This window comes from Electrophorus electricus, chromosome 14 (genome assembly GCF_013358815.1).
Source record: "Electrophorus electricus isolate fEleEle1 chromosome 14, fEleEle1.pri, whole genome shotgun sequence".
NCBI classification, from domain to species: domain Eukaryota; kingdom Metazoa; phylum Chordata; class Actinopteri; order Gymnotiformes; family Gymnotidae; genus Electrophorus; species Electrophorus electricus.
Genome location: NC_049548.1, coordinates 22304397 through 22329396, shown reverse-complemented (window position 1 = coordinate 22329396; position 25000 = coordinate 22304397). Strand labels below are relative to the sequence as shown.

Below are 25000 nucleotides of genomic sequence, written 5' to 3'. Positions count from 1 at the left end.
ACGCACAGATACACACACACGGAGAGATACACACACACGCGGAGAGACACACAGAGATACACACGCACGCACGCAGAGATACACACACACGCACGCAGAGAGACACGCACGCAGAGATACACACACACGCACACAGAGAGACACACGCACGCAGAGATACGCACACGCACGCAGAGAGACACATGCACGCAGAGAGATACACACACACACGAACGCGCGCACGCAGAGAGACACGCACGCACACGCAGAGATACACACACACGCACGCAGAGAGACACATGCACGCGGAGAGACACACACACACGCACGCACGCAGAGATCCACACAGAGATACACACACACGCACACAGAGACACACGCATGCAGAGAGATACACACACACACACACACACACACGCACGCGCACACGCAGAGATACACACGCACGCACACGCAGAGATACACACACACACGCACGCAGAGAGACGCACGCACGCAGAGATACACACACAGGCACGCAGAGATACACACACACACATGCACGCAGAGATACACACAGAGATACACACACACGCATGCAGAGATACACACACACAGATACACACAGAGATACACACACACACACGCACAGAGATACACACACACACGCGCGCAGAGATACACACACACACATACACACAGATACACACACATACACGCACAGAGATACACACACACATGCACGCACACACGCACACAGAGACACACACCCACGCAGGCAGAGATACACACAGATACACACACGCACGCACAGAGATACACACAGATACACACACACACGCACGCAGATACACAGAGATACACACACAGGCACGCACAGAGATACACACACACACGCACAGAGATACACACACACACGCACAGAGATACACACACACACGCACAGAGATACACACACACACGCACGCACGCAGGGATACACACACACGCACAGAGATACACACAGAGATACACACAGAGATACACACACACGCAGAGACACACGCACACACACATGCATGCACAGAGATACACACACACAGAGATACATGCAGATACACACACGCACACAGACACACGCACACAGACACACGCACAGAGATACGTGCAGAGATACACACACGCACGCAGAGAGACACACGCATGCACGCAGAGATACACACACACACAGAGATACACGCAGAGATACACACACACACACAGAGATACACACACAGAGATACACACACACACGCACGCACGCACAGAGATACACACACACAGAGATACACGTGCAAACACACACACGCAGAGATACACACACACGTGCACGCAGAGATACACACACACATACACACAGATACACACAGTGATACACACACATACACGCACAGAGATACACACACACAGAGATACACACGCACAGAGACACACACCCACGCAGACAGAGATACACACAGAGATACACACACACGCACGCAGAGATACACACACGCACGCACAGAGATACACACAGATACACGCACGCACAGAGATACACACAGAGATACACACACACACACGCACGCAGATACACAGAGATACACACACACACGCACGCACAGAGATACACACACAGAGATACACACACACACACGCAGAGATACACATACACACGCACGCACGCACGCAGGGATACACACACACGCACAGAGATACACACAGAGATACACACACACGCAGAGACACACGCACACACACATGCATGCACAGAGATACACACACACAGAGATACATGCAGAGATACACACACGCACACGCAGATACACACACACACAGACACACGCACAGAGATACGTGCAGAGATACACACACACGCACGCAGAGAGACACACGCATGCACGCAGATACACACACACACAGAGATACACGCAGAGATACACACACACACAGAGATACACGCAGAGATACACACACACAGATACACACACACACACGCACGCACGCACAGAGATACACACACACAGAGATACACGTGCAAACACACACACGCAGAGATACACACACACACGCACAGACACACACACGCACAGAGATACGCGCAGAGATACACACACACATACACGCACGCACGCAGACACACACACACACGCACGCAGAGACACACACGCACAGAGATACACACACAGAGATACACGCGCGCACACACACGCAGAGATACACACACACGCACAGATACGCGCAGAGATACACACACACACACATGCACGCACGCAGAGACACACACACACGCACGCAGAGACACACACACGCACGCACGCACAGATACACACACAGATACACAGAGATACACGCAGATACACACACACGCATGCACAGAGATACACACACAGAGATACACACACACAGAGATACACGCACACACGCACGCACAGAGATACACACACACACACACACACACACACACATACAGAGACACACACATATGCACGCACAGAGATACACACACACAGAGATACACACACATGCGCGCACACACACACGCAGAGATACACACACACGCACGCACACAGAGACACACACAGATACATGCAGATACACACACGCACACACAGACACACACAGAGATACACGCAGAGATACACACACACGCACGCACAGAGATACACACACACAGAGATACACACAGAGATACACACACGCACGCACAGAGATACACACACACAGAGATACACAGAGATACACATACACACGCACGCAGAGATACACGCACGCACACACACGCACGCACGCACAGAAATACACACACACACACACACACACACACACACACACACACACACACACAAGTGGTCATTTCATAAAGTACACTTGCTTGTGAATAAGGTTCCAGTGTTGAGTTGTTAGACCACTTGACCACACGCTACAGACTCTAGACTTCACACAGTGTTAATGACCACACACTACAGTCTGTAGACTTCACACAGTGTTAATGACCACACACTACAGTCTGTAGACTTCACACAATGTTAATGACCACACACTACAGTCTGTAGACTTTGCACAGTGTTAATGACCACAGACTACAGTCTGCAGAATTCGCAGTTTTAATGACCACACACTGCAGTCTGCAGACTTCGCACAGTGTTAATGACCACACACTACAGTCTGCAGACTTCGCACAGTGTTAATGACCACACACTACAGTCTGCAGACTTCGCACAGTGTTAATGACCACACACTACAGTCTGCAGACTTCGCACAGTGTTAATGACCACACACTACAGTCTGCAGACTTCGCACAGTGTTAATGACCACAAACTACAGTCTGCAGACTTCGCACAGTGTTAATGACCACACACTACAGTCTGCAGACTTCGCACAGTGTTAATGACCACACACTACAGTCTGCAGACTTCGCACAGTGTTAATGACCACACACTACAGTCTGCAGACTTCGCAGTGTTAATGACCACACACTACAGTCTGCAGACTTCGCACAGTGTTAATGACCACACACTACAGTCTGCAGACTTCGCACAGTGTTAATGACCACACACTACAGTCTGCAGACTTCGCACAGTGTTAATGACCACACACTACAGTCTGCAGACTTCACACAGTGTTAATGACCACACACTACAGTCTGTAGACTTCACAAAAGCAGCTGGAGCTGATCAGGTGACCCCTGTGTGGTTACGACTACTTTGCGGTGATTGCCAGGTGCAGTGCAGCGTTTTGAGTCCTATAAGGAGAAGAGGACTGTACCTGTTTACCGTTGTGAGTGACAGACGACAGGATGGTCCGCAGGGTCTTAAAGCCCATGGCAATGTCCAGCAGGTGGGCAGCAAAGAAGAAGTTGTTATAGTGACCCAGTATGGACATGGTCATGTACCAGGCTAGGTACAGGAAAGACTGTTCTCACACACACACACACACACACACACACAAACACGCACGCACGCGCACAGGGACACAAAGCAATAGACAGACTTAGAGATTAAAGCTATATTAGAACGTTAAAACAAAATGCTAATATCATTCATAATTAATCAAATGTAGTAGCTAACAATTATCAAGGTAATAGCAACCATTATGCAAATGACACCATGCTAATTGCATTCATTTAATTGTTATCCACACATGTTGATCCCGAGGGTTCTTCTGAATGGATTATTGCCCAGGAGGTAATAACATATTAACATATTTACATTATCTGTGAAGACGACTCCCAGCTTCCAGACCTGGTACTTCACATCAACAGAGTTCAGCCTGTCATTGGGAGAGACAGAACAACGAGACACTGATACAGGCCCCAGACGGACATGCACTGTTCATCATATTCACCAGCAACAAAACATTTCACGTTGTATATGTGCTATATGAAAAATATGGCTTACAGCAAGTCGGCAACCTTGGGAAATGAACAAGGTTGAGTGTCAGCACTGACCATTAGCTACTACTGCCCCCTACTGGAACAGGTAAAAAAATACTGGCAATGCAGAGATGGAAAGAGATAGTGAGGTATTATGTTCCAGATGTTGGAGCTGGCGTATTGTGGGTTTAATCAGGTTAGTTTAATGAGCATCTGGCACACTGAATACCGGCCTGTAGTCTGAGAAAACACACACACACACTTCTAAACTTACACTGCAGCGAGTGAGCTGTCTTTCTTCTAAACTTACACTGCAGCGAGTGAGCTGTCTTTCTTCTAAACTTACACTGCAGCGAGTGAGCTGTCTTTCTTCTAAACTTACACTGCAGCGAGTGAGCTGTCTTTCTTCTAAACTTACACTGCAGCGAGTGAGCTGTCTTTCTTCTAAACTTACACTGCAGCGAGTGAGCTGCCTTTCTTCTAAACTTACACTGCAGCGAGTGAGCTGCCTTTCTTCTAAACTTACACTGCAGCGAGTGAGCTGTCTTTCTTCTAAACTTACACTGCAACAAGTGAGCTGTCTTTCTTCTAAACTTACACTGCAGCGAGTGAGCTGTCTTTCTTCTAAACTTACACTGCAGCGAGTGAGCTGTCTTTCTTCTAAACTTACACTGCAGCGAGTGAGCTGCCTTTCTTCTAAACTTACACTGCAGCGAGTGAGCTGTCTTTCTTCTAAACTTACACTGCAGCGAGTGAGCTGTCTTTCTTCTAAACTTACACTGCAGCGAGTGAGCTGTCTTTCTTCTAAACTTACACTGCAGCGAGTGAGCTGTCTTTCTTCTAAACTTACACTGCAGCGAGTGAGCTGCCTTTCTTCTAAACTTACACTGCAGCGAGTGAGCTGCCTTTCTTCTAAACTTACACTGCAGCGAGTGAGCTGTCTTTCTTCTAAACTTACACTGCAGCGAGTGAGCTGTCTTTCTTCTAAACTTACACTGCAGCGAGTGAGCTGTCTTTCTTCTAAACTTACACTGCAGCGAGTGAGCTGTCTTTCTTCTAAACTTACACTGCAGCGAGTGAGCTGTCTTTCTTCTAAACTTACACTGCAGCGAGTGAGCTGTCTTTCTTCTAAACTTACACTGCAGCGAGTGAGCTGTCTTTCTTCTAAACTTACACTGCAGCGAGTGAGCTGTCTTTCTTCTAAACTTACACTGCAGCGAGTGAGCTGCCTTTCTTCTAAACTTACACTGCAGCGAGTGAGCTGCCTTTCTTCTAAACTTACACTGCAGCGAGTGAGCTGCCTTTCTTCTAAACTTACACTGCAGCGAGTGAGCTGTCTTTCTTCTAAACTTACACTGCAGCGAGTGAGCTGTCTTTCTTCTAAACTTACACTGCAGCGAGTGAGCTGTCTTTCTTCTAAACTTACACTGCAGCGAGTGAGCTGTCTTTCTTCTAAACTTACACTGCAGCGAGTGAGCTGCCTTTCTTCTAAACTTACACTGCAGCGAGTGAGCTGTCTTTCTTCTAAACTTACACTGCAGCGAGTGAGCTGTCTTTCTTCTAAACTTACACTGCAGCGAGTGAGCTGCCTTTCTTCTAAACTTACACTGCAGCGAGTGAGCTGCCTTTCTTCTAAACTTACACTGCAGCGAGTGAGCTGTCTTTCTTCTAAACTTACACTGCAGCGAGTGAGCTGTCTTTCTTCTAAACTTACACTGCAGCGAGTGAGCTGCCTTTCTTCTAAACTTACACTGCAGCGAGTGAGCTGCCTTTCTTCTAAACTTACACTGCAGCGAGTGAGCTGCCTTTCTTCTAAACTTACACTGCAGCGAGTGAGCTGTCTTTCTTCTAAACTTACACTGCAGCGAGTGAGCTGCCTTTCTTCTAAACTTACACTGCAGCGAGTGAGCTGTCTTTCTTCTAAACTTACACTGCAGCGAGTGAGCTGTCTTTCTTCTAAACTTACACTGCAGCGAGTGAGCTGCCTTTCTTCTAAACTTACACTGCAGCGAGTGAGCTGCCTTTCTTCTAAACTTACACTGCAGCGAGTGAGCTGCCTTTCTTCTAAACTTACACTGCAGCGAGTGAGCTGCCTTTCTTCTAAACTTACACTGCAGCGAGTGAGCTGCCTTTCTTCTAAACTTACACTGCAGCGAGTGAGCTGCCTTTCTTCTAAACTTACACTGCAGCGAGTGAGCTGCCTTTCTTCTAAACTTACACTGCAGCGAGTGAGCTGCCTTTCTTCTAAACTTACACTGCAGCGAGTGAGCTGCCTTTCTTCTAAACTTACACTGCAGCGAGTGAGCTGCCTTTCTTCTAAACTTACACTGCAGCGAGTGAGCTGCCTTTCTTCTAAACTTACACTGCAGCGAGTGAGCTGCCTTTCTTCTAAACTTACACTGCAGCGAGTGAGCTGCCTTTCTTCTAAACTTACACTGCAGCGAGTGAGCTGCCTTTCTTCTAAACTTACACTGCAGCGAGTGAGCTGCCTTTCTTCTAAACTTACACTGCAGCGAGTGAGCTGCCTTTCTTCTAAACTTACACTGCAGCGAGTGAGCTGCCTTTCTTCTAAACTTACACTGCAGCGAGTGAGCTGTCTTTCTTCTAAACTTACACTGCAGCGAGTGAGCTGTCTTTCTTGGGTTTCTTCTTCTCATGAGCGTGGCTAAAGTCGAGTGCAGCTTTGTCCATGCCCAGCAGTTCACTGATGCGGTCATGTCCATAGAACTCTCCATACTTATCCATCACCTACACACACACATCCAACAGTGATCACAACATCTAGCAGTTAAAAAAATATTCATTCAAATAAATAATTCTCAAATAAGGTCCAGGTTTGTGCCTTAGCGATCATTTAATCCTACCTTCCTTTTCACAAATTTATCCCAGTAGTTGTTTGGGAAAGATCTGGAGGATCAGACAAAAAACTCAGTATTAGGAACACTGTCACATTCTGAGAATTGACACCTCAACTGATTATAAATCTATGAAAGCACCTCAAACTCTGTAACATGACAAAACAAGGGAGATAAACTCTGAAACACTCAAGGTAATTCTTCTGGCTGGTGGAGACTGTTCATAAAAGATCTTTATTTAACACCATAAACACTCTACCCTGCACACAGTTAAAGTGCTGTAGGGATCCTGGCCCTCACTGTGACTGTATGCCATTTGTTTTGGCATTTAATGGAGAGTAATTATCTCCTTGGCTGCAACATGGATTAGGGTGTAATAAAGCATACAGTGTTCTATAATGAACACTGACCTGCATTCTCTTATAATGGGCTGTGTGTGTGTGTGTGTGTGTGTGTGAGAGTGTGTGTGTGTGTGTGTGTGTGTGTGTGTGAATCGGACTCACTGTGTGTTGATAACCAGTCTGTCCCACTGTCCTTTAATGTCGTCCTCTGACGGCTGCTCTGTGATGTAAAGTCCGTCAAACTCCAACTTTCTCGCAACATCCTTCTCCCTCTTAAAGATCACCAGGGGAACCTTAAAAAGACAGAGGATGGGTTTTAATGGAATTAATTGTTTAATTGTTACCCATATATAAAACTGTTAATATAACTGATAAAACTTTTTCACTTAGGCGATACATAATGGGAGAGACATTAGCAACACAACTCAGCAGAAGTGTCTTGTTTTCTAACCAAAGATTGCTATCTGACCACTGTGCTAACACACATGGCGCGTGGGTTAAAGGTAAAATCTGCACACCCACATGGTCTGAGGATCAAGCGTCTATGCCATAAAATTATAAATGCGTGTGGACAGCTTGTGGTGGACATGTGCGGGCTCTGGACAGATACTGGGTCTGGTCCACATCTGGACAGATACTGGGATTGGTCCACATCTGGACAGATACTGGGTCTGGTCCACATCTGGACAGATACTGGGATTGGCCCATAGCTGTGTTACCCTTTTCGGTCCAAGAAATGTGACTTTTGGTGAACTTTTTGAATTCGACATATAGAAAGCGTAACATGCTGGTCCGAGTGCCGAAGGGCGTGGAGCAGGACGCACAGACTTCCTCGACATGGACGAACATTTATTCAAACACAAATGTGGCACTCATGTGAAAACACAAACAATGAACATGAGCACACTAAACACTAACGACCTTTAACACGATATTAAACAAACAGTCAAGACTCGATAGATATAGTTACAAACACGCTACACTAACAATGACCAACGCACTGCACACATTGACACGGGTTTAAATACACAGACAAGACGAGGTGCAGGTGTGTGCAGGCGTGGCCACAAACAAACATCCTCCCAAGTCACGTGGCTCGCGGGAGCCGAGCGTTCCCTGACAGAAAGCGATCGTTCTTTTATGTTTTGCTGATTCTGTAGGAAGCATTTTACAATATCTATTTGATGATATACTGATATCTGCAGCTCTTCCGTACATTTTGCAGCTAACCAGCGACTGGTCTAGCTAGCTATAGCATCACCTTAAAAATGCAGGCCAAGCTGCTGCCAAAGGGGACACTTTTTTGCAGGGTACTGTTGGTGCTGTAGCGCAGGGGCTGGCCCACCTTGAGGCAGTAGTATCCTATGATGCAGAAGAAGGAGATGACTGTGTGCAGCACGGCCAGGATGCGCAGGGTGGGCTCCATGTAGCCGGTGCTCTCCTCCAGTACGAAGTGCACAGCAGCGTGACGGTCAGCGGGCGAGCCGCCCGGGGGGTCCCAGCGCAGACCGGTGCCCGCTGCAGCGCTGTAGATTGCCTGCTTGTCCTCGACCGTCGCCGAGGACGTGGACACCTGCAGAAGAGAGAGAGAGAGAGAGAGAGAGAGAGAGAGAGAGAGATGATCAGTCAGTGAACCTTTTAACAGAGTCCTATAGACACCCTAACACTGAGGTGGTACTACTAAACATTTAAGAAATGACCACGTTGGGTTCAAGATAAAGCCAATACACCGGTGTGTGACCAGCTCTTGTGAGGCGTGACACAGCTGAGTTTGGGTTACGGTGGGGAGGTTCACCTTGTAAAACAGCAGGATAAAGTTGATCGCAAAGGCCACGAACAGAGCCAGCATCCTCATGTTGTAGAAGTTCCTGGCAAAATAGTTCTATAATAGGACAGGAAGAAATAATTAATTCATCACGGATGTGGGGAACAAGAGAGTAATTACCCCGGGACTTGGGGTTCCGTATTCGTAAGGGTGGGATGTTCTCGTGAAGCCTTCCCGTGAACAGCCATGACTCGGACATGATGTGAAAACGACTGTATTCGTAGACCCTCCCACCAACAATTCAAAGCATGCTGTTTTTAAAAAGGGGGTCATATTTGCGAACCAGATGACGGGCGATTTTCAATTTTCTAATCCAGTCACTACTGGTCCTGAAATAACCGTGGCCGTTCTGTGAAAAAGGTTTCGTCCGTTGTCCGCTTGTTCGACTCGAGCAGCACAACCTAATCATTCCACTCTTCTCCGTTGTCCTGCCAACGACCGGCCGGGAACCCTTACCAGCAGCTTGCGCTGGTAGGCGATGATCTTTTTCCAGAAGGCCGACTCCTGCAGGTCCGGCTCGTCCGGTTTGGAGGAGTATTGTTGCTGTGTCCTGCGTTTCTTCAGGACCTCCTTCTTCTCTCCATCCTCACCTCTGCACGTGACGAGAGAACAGCGAGGAACAGGCAGAAGCTCGTGAGTGAGCAGTTATCGGCGCAGCAGTTACACTATACCACAATGATGCTCAATCCTTGTCCATCCAGGGACGGTTGCTCTACCATCGTGTGCCAGGACTCATAATAGCCAATTAGTTCCACTTTCAGCCAAAGGAGGACGTGAAACACCCCTCCTTGAGTCTTGGTCCCTCTCAAGGTTTCTTCAGGTGGCAGTGGTGGTTCAGGTACTGGACCAGTAACCAGAAGGTTACCAGTTCAAGTCCCACCACTGCCAGGTTTCCACTGTTGGGCCCCCGAGCAAGACCCTTAACCCTCAATTACTCAAGTCGTGTTCAGACATGATTGTAAGGCGCTTTGAATAAAAGTGTCAGGTAAATTGTTAAATTATTCTTCCTCATTCTTTAGGGAGTGTTTTCTTGCCAATGTCGCCCTTGGCTTCTTCACTGGTGTCCTGGACTCAGACATTTGTAAAGCTGCTTTGTGACAACTATTGTGAAAAGTGCTTTATAAATTCAATTTGACTTACAGTGATAAAAATTTGAATCTGTGTTTTTATACACAGACTCGGACTGAGCATTAGGAATTAAAACTGCATTGGCTGAAGAGACTGAAAGCTGAGGTCATTGAACTTCTTTCTAATGTCTTTAGTTTGAGACGTTGCAAAATGAGTAAACGAACGTGGACTCTCAAAGTGTCAAACTGCAATAACAGCTAAGCAAGGAAACCTACTCGGCCTTCTCCGGCATAGACTTGCTCTCATCCGCAATTTCTTTCTCATCCGTCGACGACGTCGAGCCCTTTGTCTATAAAAGAAAAGAACGCGTGTGTGTGTCTGTTCTCAAACTCATCAGTACCAAACACCCGACCTAACCTCAGCAAAGATAAACAGCACGTAATGTTCTTCTTTTGAGTTTTCTACTGTTGGTACACCTTGAGCATAAGAAAAGTGCTTCATTATTATTGTTGTTGTTGTTATAATTGGTTCAGTAGATATCGCGCCATTTTATGAGCATAGATAGTTACCACATTCACTAATTGCTTTGGCATGCTAATTGGTTCCAGTGTTGTTAATAGGTTCCTGTTAACGATTGTTTGTTAACAGGTACGCAGATACCTTTTTTTAAGTTGCTCGTCTGCTGTCGTTACCTGGAGTCTCCTGCTGTGCTCAGGAGAAGGTGTCGGGGGCGGGGCCACAGGTGTGTTCAGCAGCTCTGTCAGGTCGGCATGGGGATTATGGGGCATCAGTTTATACTGACCACCCTCTCGCTTCAGGTCCAACCCGAAAATGTCCGTCAGCAGGTCGGTGTCGTCCGACGCCACCGCCAGGTCGGCCAGATCTTCCTCGTCGGAGGCTTTGTCGGCCAGCTTCCTCTCGGCCTCCTCCCCCTCGCCCCTCACCTCGTCCTGCGTCGGGTCGGGCATGTTGGCCAGCAGCTCCGATACCTTCATGGTCTTGGCGCCCTCCACCAGGCTGCCGCCCAGGAAGCTGTTGTAGACGATGCGGAAAAATCCTCGAGCCACGCTGAAGGCGAAGTGCAGAAGGCCCATCACGGCGCTCCAGTAGAACGCTGCGAACGTCGTCACCAGGTCCTTCACCGTCATCTTCTTCGCCTTCTTAAGCTGCTTCTTCAGGCTCTTCATGGACAGCACCTGAGATTAGATCACATTAGATTACATCCCATTACCGTAAATTACAGCGAATCGCCCTAAATTACTGGTTTTCACCTTCACGAGGAGCATGACGTTGTAGCGCAGGGCAAGCAGGGCAGTGTGGACAGTGGTAACGGAGAAGAAGCCCATCTCGGGCGCCTCCTCCTCGGGCCTCTCCCGCTCGCTCTCCTCCTTAACGGCGGAGCGCTCGCCGGTGTCGGACATCTGCGCCGCCAGCTGCATCTCAAAGATGGTGTCCTCGCAGAAGTTGACGAAGAGCTCCATCTTCTCCTTCTCGCCACCCTCGTTGACCACGTCGAAGATGAACTGTCGCTTGGACTCCTTCACCTGCGGCTTCTCCCACTGCGTGCGGCTGGACTCACTGATCTCGAAGTAGACGCGCTCGATGCGTTTGGCACTGCCCATGATCTCGATGCGGCCCAGGTAGGGCTGGAAGTAGTTCAGCACGCTGTCGGCCAGCTCCAGGAACGTCTGCAGGCGCGAGTCGTGTGGCATGTGCTCCGAGAGGTTGGTCAGGAGCACGGCCACGTTGAAGCCGATGTCCTTTGCCGGCTCGTGGAAGCGCTCCACAAACTCCTCATAGTCCAGCAACTCGTTCTCATCCGTCTCGGCGCAGGAGAGCAGGAACTCGGTCTCCGACTGGGTGTAGTGCTTCTGGCTCTCCATGGCTTTGTGGAAGTCCCTTTTGGAGATGATACCCTTCCCATCAGGGTCGTACTCTTTGAAGGCGTCGGAAGACGTGAGGTCTTTTAGTTTCAGGAACATGTCAAAGAACTTGAGAATCATCTCAACATTGTTGGAGGACTCCACCAACATGTCGACCATCTGCTTTCCGATGGTACCATTTACAACATTTCCTAAGAGGAGGGAAAAGGGTTTTTAAATTAACTTAGCATTTCTTTTATCTTAACATTTCTCTTCATAAACCTAATTATTATTATTATTATTATTATTATTATTATTATTATTATTGTTTCATTTATGAACCACAGCATTGGATGCCCTGCGGGAATACACAAAGCTTTGATTTATTGTTATGTTTTAATGGAAGCGAACTGGATTAAGCTCAACTCAATCTCAACGCAAGCCGCACTCACCCTCTAACATGGACAGCAACATCACAACCATGTCCTTCTGGAGGTCCATCAGCTCTTTCAGCAGGTCGATCTGACTGGAGTCCTGCAAACCAGAAACACCTCAGTCACCAAGATCACCAGCTCTGTTCAAGTTCGGTTTATTTGTCACATACATAGTCATACACAGCATAGAGAAAAATGTATATATGCAGATAAATATATATATTCTATGTATGTACAATATATGTATGTTCCCTATGCCTTAAACATGTCATCTACCGATGCCTCAGCGGTGAAGCTACTTGACTTGTAATTGGAAGGTTGGTTCAAGTCCCCCACTGCTGGGCCCCTGAGCAAGACCCTTAACCCTCAATTACTCAGGTTGTAAGTCGCTTTGGATAAAAGTGTCAGATAAATGTAAATGCACCCAGGAAATGCCAGTGGAGCAACACCAAGTGTTGTATGAACTCTTTGGGTTTGCCACATTTGCCCTAAAAATGGACTAAACAGAACCGTCTGACTACTGACATTACAACTACAATCGTAATCCATCCACAAGAAACAAGTACAGTGTTCAGTTGGACTTGGGTGTTATTTCAAAACTAGAATTTTGTGCTGTGTATTATAACCTTTAGCTTTTTTCTGACGTGAACACCAGTAGAACCAGATTTGCCATTTCAGCATGTATACCAGTCCCTTTTCCAACAAACACCCCCAAAAACGGGATTTTATCCCACACAGGATTTACATTTGGGTTGGTGGTATTTGCATTACATGCTTAATACTCCAGCCACTGATAAAGCTGTTAGGTTCTCGTGATGTGGGATATAAGGATCTCTCAATGGTGATGCAGGGATCTAATAGTGGTGATGTAGGGATTTCTTGGTGGTGATGTAGGCATCTCTTAATGGTGATACAGGGATCTCTTGGTGGTGATGTAGGGATCTCTTAATAGGGATGTAACGATTTTTTAATGGTGATGTAGGGATCTATTAGTGGTGATGTAGGGATGATGTAAAGATCTCTTAGTAGTGATGTAGGCATCTCTTAGTGATGATGCAAGGATCCATTAGTGGTGAAGTGTGGATGATTTAGGGATCTCTTAGTAGTGATATAGGGATCTCTTAGTGGTGATGTAGGGATCTCTTAGTAGTGATATAGGGATCTCTTAGTAGTGATATAGGGATCTCTTAGTGGTGATGTAAGGATCTCTTAGTGGTGGATGTAAGGATCTCTTAGTGGTGGATGTAAGGATCTCTTAGTGGTGATGTAGGGATCTCTTAGTGGTGATGTAGGGATCTCTTAGTGGTGATGTAGGGATCTCTTAGTAGTGATATAGGGATCTCTTAGTGGTGATGTAAGGATCTCTTAGTGGTGGATGTAAGGATCTCTTAGTGGTGGATGTAAGGATCTCTTAGTGGTGATGTAGGGATCTCTTAGTGGTGGATGTAGGGATCTCTTAGTGGTGGATGTAGGGATCTCTTAGTGGTGGATGTAGGGATCTCTTAGTGGTGATGTAGGGATCTCTTAGTGGTGGATGTAGGGATCTCTTAGTGGTGGATGTAAGGATCTCTTAGTGGTGGATGTAAGGATCTCTTAGTGGTGGATGTAAGGATCTCTTAGTGGTGGATGTAGGGATCTCTTAGTGGTGGATGTAAGGATCTCTTAGTGGTGGATGTAGGGATCTCTTAGTGGTGGATGTAGGGATCTCTTAGTGGTGTTGTAGATAATTTGGTAACTGAAGCCTCCAACTCCTTCACAAGTTTCTTTGTTGCTGTAGGGTTCAGTTGAATTTTTGAAGCAAAGATTGTTTAGCCCAGGGAGTTAATCTAGAATCTGCAGGTCTGTTTCTGTAGGTCTAGAATATGTAGGTTTGTTTCTGTAGGTCTAGAATCTGTAGGTATGTTTTTGTAGGTCTAGAATCTTTTTTCTTGGTTTAAATACATCCACTGCAGCCATCTTGTCTGCCTCAATCAACAACTGGTCAATGACAAGTTTCTAAAACTTATTACATCAATATCCAGAATTTTCCAGACTGTTTAAAGAGCGAGTCAATTTGGTATATGTAAACTTTTGATCTTGAGATGCAAGGTAGTAAATTGAAGCTGACAAAGATCTTTCTCTCATCGATAGTTTTAAAAATGACCTCCTTTGTGAGTAAAGTGAGTACCCTGATTGACTTACCAAATAGAACATTGTATTTATCTGAGGAAAAAATGAACCTTTGGACTCATCTGTAGGCACATACTGGAATGCCTGTATTAGAGTGGATCATGACAAAATACTTCCCTAGGCCCCACTCCAATCCCAAACCCCCCTGATCCCACCCCACCCCAACCCCACCCTCCCCAAGCTCAATCTCTTGACCCAACCTCAACAGCATGGTGTTTGCACAGTTGTGAGTTGTCTGTTATCTTACCTGAGACAGCTTCATCTGCATGTGTGCGAACACATGGAGGAAGCCCACCACGGCGTCCCACAGGCGGCTGTGCGCCAGGCTCTGTTGGTTACCCGTGCAGGGCCCCTGTAACACCAACACCACAAAAAGCTCGGCTTGCTACCACAGTCTAAGTCTTCTGGCTTCGTTGAACATTGAAAAGGCATCAGAAATGATATAGGACTTTGAAGGTCTAGAAATTTAGAAGGCATAAGATTTAGCCCAGTGAGAGAGGCATGACAAGTCATTTCTTCTCAATATGTGTACATATATGTGTACATTAACTGCATACATATGGTAAATAAATGTGACACCATCACAGAATCACACATGGAAATAAGAAACTGTACCTGAATATACTCTGTAATAGTGTTGAACACCTGTTTGGCCACGTTGATGGCCTTGGAGAAATTCCGCTGGCCCTGTTCGTCAATCACATCCTTCCCAGAATAATACCAGTAGAAATCACTGATCGACTCCTGAACAAAATGACGAGCAGGTGGGCAGGGTGTCTGGTATTGTAGTGTCATCGTTTAGTATTCTTCAAAACACCGGAGTAGCTGATCGAGTGAGCTAACCGCCTACGACTAGCTAGTTTTCACCTATACCATCTCACCTGTACTCTAAGAAGGTAGTCCACGGTGGAGATGATGACGTTGACTGTCGTATTGTTCCCCGTCTGCGTTCGCAGGTAGTTCTGGAAATCTGCCGCACGACACATACGCATCGCCATAAAATAAAACCGGATAAACCTGGCACGGCCGCTTACGAAATAACGCACACCATGTGATTGGTTCCAGAGGGCTGTCTGTGCCCCTGAGGGGCGTGGTCTTCATACACTAGACACTTTGTGCAGGTGACCCTCACCTGAGTTGTGACCTTCGCAGAGCAGCTGCAGGAAGCGAAACAGGTCACAGGTGAACTCATCGTCCCGCATGACCTTCTCACCTGCACGGCCCGAACAGACCACACTGTGTCAGTCACCATGGAAACGGGACACTGCGCAGCTAGTGAAGTCTGAGAGGGGCGCGTGGGTTGAGCACGGCCCTCAGACCACCCATACATGCCACCACACACACACCCTCGCACCGTGCACACACGCACACGCACGCACACACACACACAGGTGGCTATCAGAGTAGGTGAAATATATGGGTGATCAACAGCATTTTATTCCAGTTCCACACAGACTAACGACAAACTGGCGAGTTTGGATGAAACAGGGACCACAGAGTTTCTGTAGAAATACTTCAGAAAGAAAACATTGGTGCTTAATGACCTGATTTGGGGTCAGTGTGGCGATCTTGACTAGCAAAGGTGCTTCTGACAGGATACTGGCACCATGAGTTCACTTGATGGGAAAATGCGTGAGGTAAACATATCTCTGTTTCATGTAAGTCATGGCTATACTGGAAGACCCCGTAGAATCACCTGTAGGAAACCCACATCACACATACGTCATCAGACGATTTCTCTCGGATATCTCAGTGCTCGTTTCGGTTTACTGTCTGACCAGTGTAATTAGATAACTGGCCAATTCTAATGTTTGCATCCCAAGTTTTTCCCTTACAACAGAGTGAAAGGAACTCTGAGTTTAAGCACTTTTAAAATTTTGTAGTGTGAACACAGCTACACTACTACACAGCTACACCATCACTTTAATAAGTGCTGTTTATTTTTTTTTAGCAATTCACATAAGCAAGTTTGAACCTGATTTCAGCACGTTTGTAGTGAGGTCAAAGGTCTGCATGTGCTGGAGCTTTGTCAGAATAAAATGCTGCGTTAACCATGTGTTTCTCATGGTTAACGGATATGAGAGCACCGTCCAAGTGTGATTCTGAGATGAGTTTGATACAATACAATACAATACAATATACAGTTCTGACAACCATGGGAGCAGGGCTAGGTCATTTCACAAGACCTTTACTTGTGCTACATCAAATTAGCCTGAAAGTGCCTGCAGCTCTGTGTTGTACGTAAAGGGCATTACCCACTTTTTGTGGCTCTATTTTATTTCAGATCAAAGAGCCATTTACACATCAATCTATCGGTCTGCATAAAGTAAGTAGATTATCATTTAATCAGTGACTCAAGCAGAGAGATCGATGCAGTCAGAGGTCAGGGTGCACGTTCAGGCTGTTTGTCCAGACGATGATAAACCAGAACAGAAGCCTATCAAGCTCATCGCTTTACACACTGTGATTTCACAGCATCTATGTCTTATACTTAACATGCAAACAGAACATACACATCTTAACCTAATGAACACTACCATCTTATTAACCACTATTAAAAAAAGGTTATAATAAAATCCTGGTAAGACAAATCATCTGTGGATAAAACATTTGATTTGGTTAGACTTCCTCTGGTCTATCATTCTTATCACTGTAAAGTGTATCATTTCACTTTTAAAAGTGCAACTGAAAATGGAAACAAAGATGGATGGAGGGATGAAATGAGAGAATTTCAAAAAAACACAACACAGATCTTCAGATAATAGTGTCATCAAGAAACGAACCAACACACCCAAACCAAACAAGTGTCACTAAACAAAGAAAAGAACCGCCAAACTAATAAAAGTAAGCACAGACAACAGGGTATGCTAGGAAACACAGACTGAGCAGCCTGCCTCACTGGAGAGGAAGAGGAGCAAGGGGTCTGGGAGGGGGGAGGAAGATGGTGACAAGGGCTATGGGGAGACTCGCCACTCGGACACATCAGTGCAGCACAGAAAAGCCACCGGTCCAAGGAAACACAGCACACAGGTTACGGAGAGGGACCACAGCACACAGGTTACGGAGAGGGACCACAGCACACAGACGTTCCGCACTGAGACACGCAGCCACTGTGGCAGAGAGCAGGAATGAAACGCACATGACCAGGAAAGCAGGGAGGGAGCTGGGGGGGGATGTCTGGGATTGGTTTTGGAGTGGTCTTGGGGAGGTTTGGGGTTGGGGAGGTTTGGGGTTGGGTTGGGGTTGGGTTGGGTTGGGGTTGGGTTGGGGAGGTTTGAGGTTGGGATGGAGTTGGGTTGGGAAGGTTTAGGGTTGGGGTTGGGGAGGGTTGGGGGAGGGTTGGGGTTGGGATGGGGTTGGGTTGGGGTGGTTTGGGGTTGGGATGGGGTTGTGTTGGGGAGGTTTGGGGTTGGGTTGGGGAGGTTTGGGGTTGGGGAGGTTTGGGGTTGGGATGGGGTTGTGTTGGGGAGGTTTGGGGTTGGGTTGGGGAGGTTTGGGGTTGGGTTGGGGAGGTTTGAGGTTGGGATGGGGAGGTTTGAGGTTGGGAAGGTTTAGGGTTGGGGTTGGGGAGGGTTGGGGTTGGGATGGGGTTGGGTTGGGGTGGTTTGGGGTTGGGATGGGGTTGGGGAGGTTTGGGGTTGGGATGGGGTTGTGTTGGGGAGGTTTGGGGTTGGGTTGGGGTTGTGTTGGGGAGGTTTGGGTTTGGGTTGGGGAGGTTTGGGGTTGGGTTGGGGTTGTGTTGGGGAGGTTTAGGGTTGGGTTGGGGAGGTTTAGGGTTGGGATGGGGTTGTGTTGGGGTTGTGTTGGGGAGGTTTGGGGTTGGGTTGGGGAGGTTTGGGGTTGGGTTGGGGTTGTGTTGGGGAGGTTTGGGTTTGGGTTGGGGAGGTTTAGGGTTGGGATGGGGTTGGGTTGGGGAGGTTTGGGGTTGGGTTGGGGAGGTTTAGGGTTGGGATGGGGTTGGGTTGGGGTTGTGTTGGGGAGGTTTGGGGTTGGGATGGGGAGGTTTGGGGTTGGGTTGGGGTTGGGATGGGTAGAGGTATGAGTTGGAGCAGGGCAAGGGAGGGAGACCAAAACACCTAACTGCTCTTACATCTATCGTGCCAGAAACTGTGCAAATCCTGAGAAGGAGGCAGAAACAATCGTGTGATTGGCTACAGGTCTGTGACAGAGCAGTACTCCAAGAGCAACATGGGAGACCGGGGGCCAGTGGGGACGGTCAGGAGTGACAGTGATACTGCAGTGTCAGGTGCGAAGGTTACGTATGTGACGTGCGTGTCGGGCTCAGGACATGAACAGAGTGGACACAGAGCTAAATAACAGCATAAGGGAATAATTACCACGCTCATGACGGATGACTGAGGAAGGGGAGACGGAACATGAAAGAAGGATAAGGAAAGAGAGGAGTGAGCAGTCAAACAGATTACAGAGCAAACCGTCCTTTCTTCTCTCGGAGTGGGAAGGGATGCACTCGGATTAAACCAGCAACATTCCAGAAAAGAACGAATTATCTGCTGTGGAATTACTGATCTCTGGAAATAGATGTTGACATTTAGAAGGTTTCGTTTTCTGAAATAAGCCTACAGATGTTATCCAGCTTTGCATACTTGCAGTTCATTTCTGAAAAGGGTTGACTGCATTCCGCAGGTGTAATTCTAATGCTGCACCAGCTATGGGATGTATTTACCACTGTGTAGTTTTAAAGTGTACGGCTGGTACTTTTGATAGATTCCTTTTTCTAGATCAGATTTGACAGCAACCCTTTCTAAATGATAAATTCTTGATTATGGATCTTGAAAAGGATATACTACACCAAATGCACCCTCATAACAACGGTACACTTAGACATCGATAATAATTACCAAGTGGATCATTTTAAAACCTTCACTTCTTAATCAGGTGTGACGCAGATTACATGATTAATGATGTAATTCAAGTGCATCTTGTGTAATCACCACTCGTTTGAATTTCTGGAAGATACTGTCATGTAGTAGAACTGCAGGAACAAAGTTGACTAAATCCAAAAGGAGGAACAACGCATCAGTGGACAGAGCAGCAGGACAGCAAGCGCTCTGCTTCCACAGACGGGAATATGACAGGAAAGAACGGAACAGCAGCGGTAGAGAAAACAAATTTACACTTCCTTTTCAGTGCTGAAATGAAGAAAAGAAAATCTGAACTAGAACTACCGAGGCAACATAGAAACAAAGAAGCATGCAGATAAATAGCTCGAAAAGCGTTTTTTTGTGAAAGATTAATTACGGAATATATTTTTGTAATTACAAACAGTTACTGCCCAAAAGAAAATATTGGTGAAGCTGTTCTTTAATCTTATGTTACAGCAATTTCTTGTTAGCATTTTCTGTCTTGTTGAGAGGTAGTATGTGGGGTGGAAGGTGGGTTGTTGCTATTTTTTTTGTCATGGTACCCTTATAGAAAAACACATCAGCAACTTTCAAACACAGCTGGAGTAAAGCGTTCCTTTACTTAGAATTAATGCTCATCAATTTAAAGTGAAAAGATGTGAGGAAACAAACACATATATGCGATCTAACAGTTATATTTACACACACACACACCCACACACATAAGAAAATCAAACAAAATAAAAACTATTATGTGTCTTACAAAGACATAAACTAAACATGGAAATCATGACCATGTATGTGGACATCAAAGCCCTGGATGAATCACTGTATAAGCAAATAAAACCAACAATATTAACATAAGACAAGACAGATGGAAAATGGATCGACTTTTGATGATTAGACAGTGTGAATACATTGTATGTTAATTCATTAAACCTTAGAGTACATTTGAAAACATGTATATTAGAAATATAATATCAGATATGGAGTTACAAGTATTGCATGTAAAGGAGCTGTCCGTGGGTGACGTACCTGAGCCTTCTTCTGTGACCATACCCAAACCCTCAGCCTTGTTCTGCCTCTCGAACGCGTTCAGATCCAGAACGCTGTCAGAAATCCACAAATAGACAAAGATGGAGACTTATTGGTCAGAGCATCTCAGCGTCTGGCTTAGTTTACAGGTGGGTCATTCTCACCTGCCTAGAACAGAAATGTAAAATTGCTTCCAAAGTTTATTCTCGGTGTTTAGGAAATATTTTTATGAAAAGCTCAGAGAAAGTCATAAGTTAGGGGTCACTGATTCAGGCAGGGCTGATGTGGGAGAGGCAGTGGTGAAGGTACTGGACCAGTAGCCAGAAGGTTACCAGTTCAACTCCCACTGGCAGGTTTCCACTGTTGGGCCCCTGAACAAAACCCTTAACCCTCAATTACTCAAGTTGTGTTCAGTGATGGTTGTAAGTTATGGATAAAAGTGTCAGGTAAAGGAGCATGTCTAACCTGCAGGACTGCATCAGTCCAGCCAGACTCTGGAAAAAACCCACATCTCTCTTCTCCTTTAGATAGTCCAGCATTTTCTACAAGTCAGATACAGATAGACGAGCAAATCAGTTTTACATTTTATTAAAATTGCTTTTGATTTTGTAGTGATTTTGTTGATTAAGAGTTTAAGTCTGCCTCATATACAAAGCAAATAGCCTCACAGTCTCCATGGTTACAATATCTGTTAACAGGGCCATCTCTGGAAGCTCTGGGTTACTGCACCTGCTGCACCGTGGAGTTGCCACCGTTGAGTATGGCGATACCCAGCTTCAGAGTGGAAGCCACCATTGGTCCCATCTCACCTGTGTGAACAAACAGAGCCGAGTCACAACCTCTGAAACAGAGCCGAGTCACAACCTCTGAATCAGAGCCAAATCACAACTTGGCAGAGCCTTGGTAACCTGGATGCTATGCTTGATGTGTATAATAACGTGACACAACCATAGATGCTAACATAGTCTCATTTACCTTTTAGGCTAAAACGGAAGTAATCCCTGTTTTGGTGTTTAGCAATGTGTGTTTTGCATGTAATGAATGTTCTGATAGGAGCCCATTAGTGCTTTAAGAAAATATCAGATGAAGTAATTAAATTAATTAATGAAAAAAGTATATACCCAGTATAGATAAGAATATGATTATGGGATAATCCTGAATATGAATGATGAGATAAATCATGAATATGAATGAGGAGATAATCATGAATATGAATGAGGAGATAATCATGAGTACCAATGAGGAGATAATCCTGAATATGAATGAGATATTCCTGAATACAAATGATGAGATAATCATATGAATCATGAGATATTCATGGATATGAATGATTAGATAATCCTGATAATGAATGATGAGATAATCGTGAATATAAATGATGAGATAATCCTGAATATGAATGATGAGAAGATAGATAAGACGGTGTCCCACCTTTGCTGGCACTGATGGTCTGTAGCACCATCTCAGCTGCGCCACGGTCGTGCAGTCGGGCCTGCTGGTACAGTAACTTCTGCTTCTCCATCTCCTTCTCCTACACACAGACATAAGATGAGGGAAGATGAGAGAAGATGACATCAGATAACATCAGATGACATCAGCGATCTGTGCACTCCAACGCCGTGTTCCTGGATTGTTGCTCATGACAAACATCTGACACATGTCATCATGGTGACAACTTCACAAATGTTTAAAAGTACAAACAACTTTTAAACAACTGAAAGTGTAGTAAATGGTCCATACTCCCAAAGCCATATACATATAACACACACACACACACACACACACACACACACAAACGTGGCTATCTATCATCACCTGTTCCTGATCTAACTGGATTAGCAAAATTCCTTCAAATATAGATTTCAAATCTATAATCTAGTCCAGGATTATACATTTACCTACATTTTATAATCACTGGTAGTTAACTGTTTCCCGAGAACAACAGTTATAATTATAATTAGAAGTAGTGGTAGCATATTGTAGCTAGAACCCTGCTGGTGAAGTGTACCCCTCATGGTATATACTCACTGAATCAAGCACTTATAGCTACTAAGGACTAAACCAATCTGAGAATCAAAAATGGCCCCTGTGTTTAATAAATATTGTTCATTGGAATATTGTAATGCTAATATTCTTCTTTTTATTTTCCATTAAGTTTGAGAAATAAGCTTCTGTGGCCTTAGTGCGATCCCATGGTAGCAAACGTTGGACAGCAAACATTTCAACTACCTTTATTCCCACAGTCAAGAGATTATCTTAAGGGTGTGTTATTTTCTCGCTGAACTATGGGGAAGTACCTCCAACTGAAGTTAAAAACAAAGGCAATTGTAACAAATGGATTACACATGGTTTTAAAAGGAACTTTAGGAAAAAGCAACCAATAGGGACATTGATAGAGGTTACTCTTTTGCTGGCAATTTTTCATTAAATCTTTGATAATATGAAAATAAGATAAAAATAAACTAAACAAATTTTAAGACTTTTATGTGACTAGAATGAGAAAACACAGATGGAGGTGTTGAAATAAAAGCCACTATGAAAGCCCATTGGTATGTAGCTTTGGTGGTTAGCTTTGGTGGTTAGCTTCGGTGGTTAGCTTCGGTGGTTAGCTTTGGTGGTTAGCTTTGGTGGTTAGCTTTGGTCTCTAGCACTTGTGTCCTTGCTTATCCTCTTCGCCATTGCAGTAGCTGATTGATGAACTGTTCTCTAAATACTGAAAAGGTAGGCTAACATAGCTAATAACAAAAGAAAGTTAGCACTACAAACTTTCCATAATTATCATTATGCAAATGTAGAATTATGCAATTAGCATTATGCAAATTCCATCAGCCTAATTAGTGTTTTGTGTGTTTCCGTGTAATGACATGCTTCGTCACCTTTCACAACCCTAGCAATGGTTTTCTGCAGTCTGCTAATGTTGCACTGGCCAAAAGCTTAACTTGTCTAGAACAAAACTAATCTCGTAAGTCAGTCTGTTGGTCATGTGGTTGGTCATGTCAGAAATCAGAAATCTTGTTTTAAATCTGCATGCAATGTTTAAAACTCATCATGCAAATCAGCACCATACTCATCACCAAAAACACCACACTCATCACCAAAAACAAAAAAGAATTTGCATTAGTAAAATGTGTTTGGGGCTGCAAAACACAGAACACATTTTAAATATGGTGTCCCCTACTTCAAAACTTTTTACTTCTTCTTCATCTTCCTCTTCATCATGGCAACTCTGTGGACAAATGCCAGAACAATAGAAACATGTCAAGAGAGCTTTCTGAATCAAATTTCAATGTCAAGAGAATTTCCAGAAAATGAGGGAGACTGCCACTGCTGCTAAATGGTATGTCCCATACTGTTGATCCCATTCTATGAGTTGTTATTAAGGAGTCTCACCTTAGCCATGATACCAGCGTAGGCCATGTACAAGCCGTCATCCTCCAGTTTACTGGAAAGACACATTGGTGTTTAAAAGAGAATATGTTGCTTCTGATGGATCTAATCGATCTATGGCAGTTTGTACAATTTAGACCAACAGAACAGATAAATGCATTCACATAAACAGATAAATCACTTTCTAGTGTTTCACCTGTAAAACGTGGCGGTACATCTACACACAGGGTAACAGAATGAGGATTGTACAAATGTTTTTTTAGGCTTTTCAAAATAGTAAACCTTAGAGGCCAATAATCGCTTAACAGAAAAAAACCAATATGAGAGGACTGAAGTAAGACTGGGAGGTTCCTCTAATGTAACCCTCCGAGGAGAGCTCACCATTTCTCTGTGAGTGCAGTCCGGCTGAAGAGCTGTATGAGTTGATGAAGAGGGTCCATTCGTTTGAGACCCTCATCGTCCTCGGACGGCTCGTCCCCTCCCGACTTCTACAACACAAAACACCTCAGCTTCTACAACCTCCATGCTGTTCCAGCTCCTACAACCTCCATGCTGTTCCAGCTCCTACAACCTCCATGCTGTTCCAGCTCCTACAACCTCCATGCTGTTCCAGCTCTTACAACCTATAATATCCATCATATTTATAATATCCATTATATCTATAATATCTATAATATCCATCATATCTATAATATCCATTATATCTATATCTATAATATCCATCATATCTATAATATCCAGCATATCTATATCTATAATATCCAGCATATCTATAATATCCATCATATCTATAATATCTATAATATCCATCATATCTATCATATCTATAATA

At 45.2% G+C, this 25000-nt stretch overlaps 1 protein-coding gene across 4 annotated transcripts in view; it reads right to left on the bottom strand.

Moving 5' to 3' along the window:
• The window catches only part of ryr2a (ryanodine receptor 2a (cardiac)), a 196894-nt gene that overhangs the window by 10330 nt on the left and 161564 nt on the right, over positions 1-25000 (bottom strand). For 2 of the 4 annotated variants that reach the window (XM_035533858.1, XM_035533859.1), the window contains 24 exons: positions 24550-24656; positions 24172-24223; positions 23960-24007; positions 22213-22312; positions 21511-21590; positions 21247-21323; positions 20782-20855; positions 19222-19239; positions 16017-16097; positions 15766-15854; positions 15500-15628; positions 15132-15236; positions 12734-12815; positions 11691-12493; positions 11112-11615; positions 10695-10768; positions 9808-9943; positions 9322-9408; positions 8872-9099; positions 7689-7819; positions 7195-7237; positions 6945-7078; positions 4167-4227; positions 3724-3870 (listed from right to left, as the gene is read on the bottom strand). In XM_035533858.1, coding sequence (XP_035389751.1) covers positions 3724-3870; positions 4167-4227; positions 6945-7078; positions 7195-7237; positions 7689-7819; positions 8872-9099; positions 9322-9408; positions 9808-9943; positions 10695-10768; positions 11112-11615; positions 11691-12493; positions 12734-12815; positions 15132-15236; positions 15500-15628; positions 15766-15854; positions 16017-16097; positions 19222-19239; positions 20782-20855; positions 21247-21323; positions 21511-21590; positions 22213-22312; positions 23960-24007; positions 24172-24223; positions 24550-24656 — 3390 coding nt within the window. The remainder of the gene's footprint in view (positions 1-3723; positions 3871-4166; positions 4228-6944; positions 7079-7194; positions 7238-7688; positions 7820-8871; positions 9100-9321; positions 9409-9807; positions 9944-10694; positions 10769-11111; positions 11616-11690; positions 12494-12733; positions 12816-15131; positions 15237-15499; positions 15629-15765; positions 15855-16016; positions 16098-19221; positions 19240-20781; positions 20856-21246; positions 21324-21510; positions 21591-22212; positions 22313-23959; positions 24008-24171; positions 24224-24549; positions 24657-25000) is intronic. The other 2 variants (XM_035533860.1, XM_035533861.1) reach the window with 1 other exon arrangement.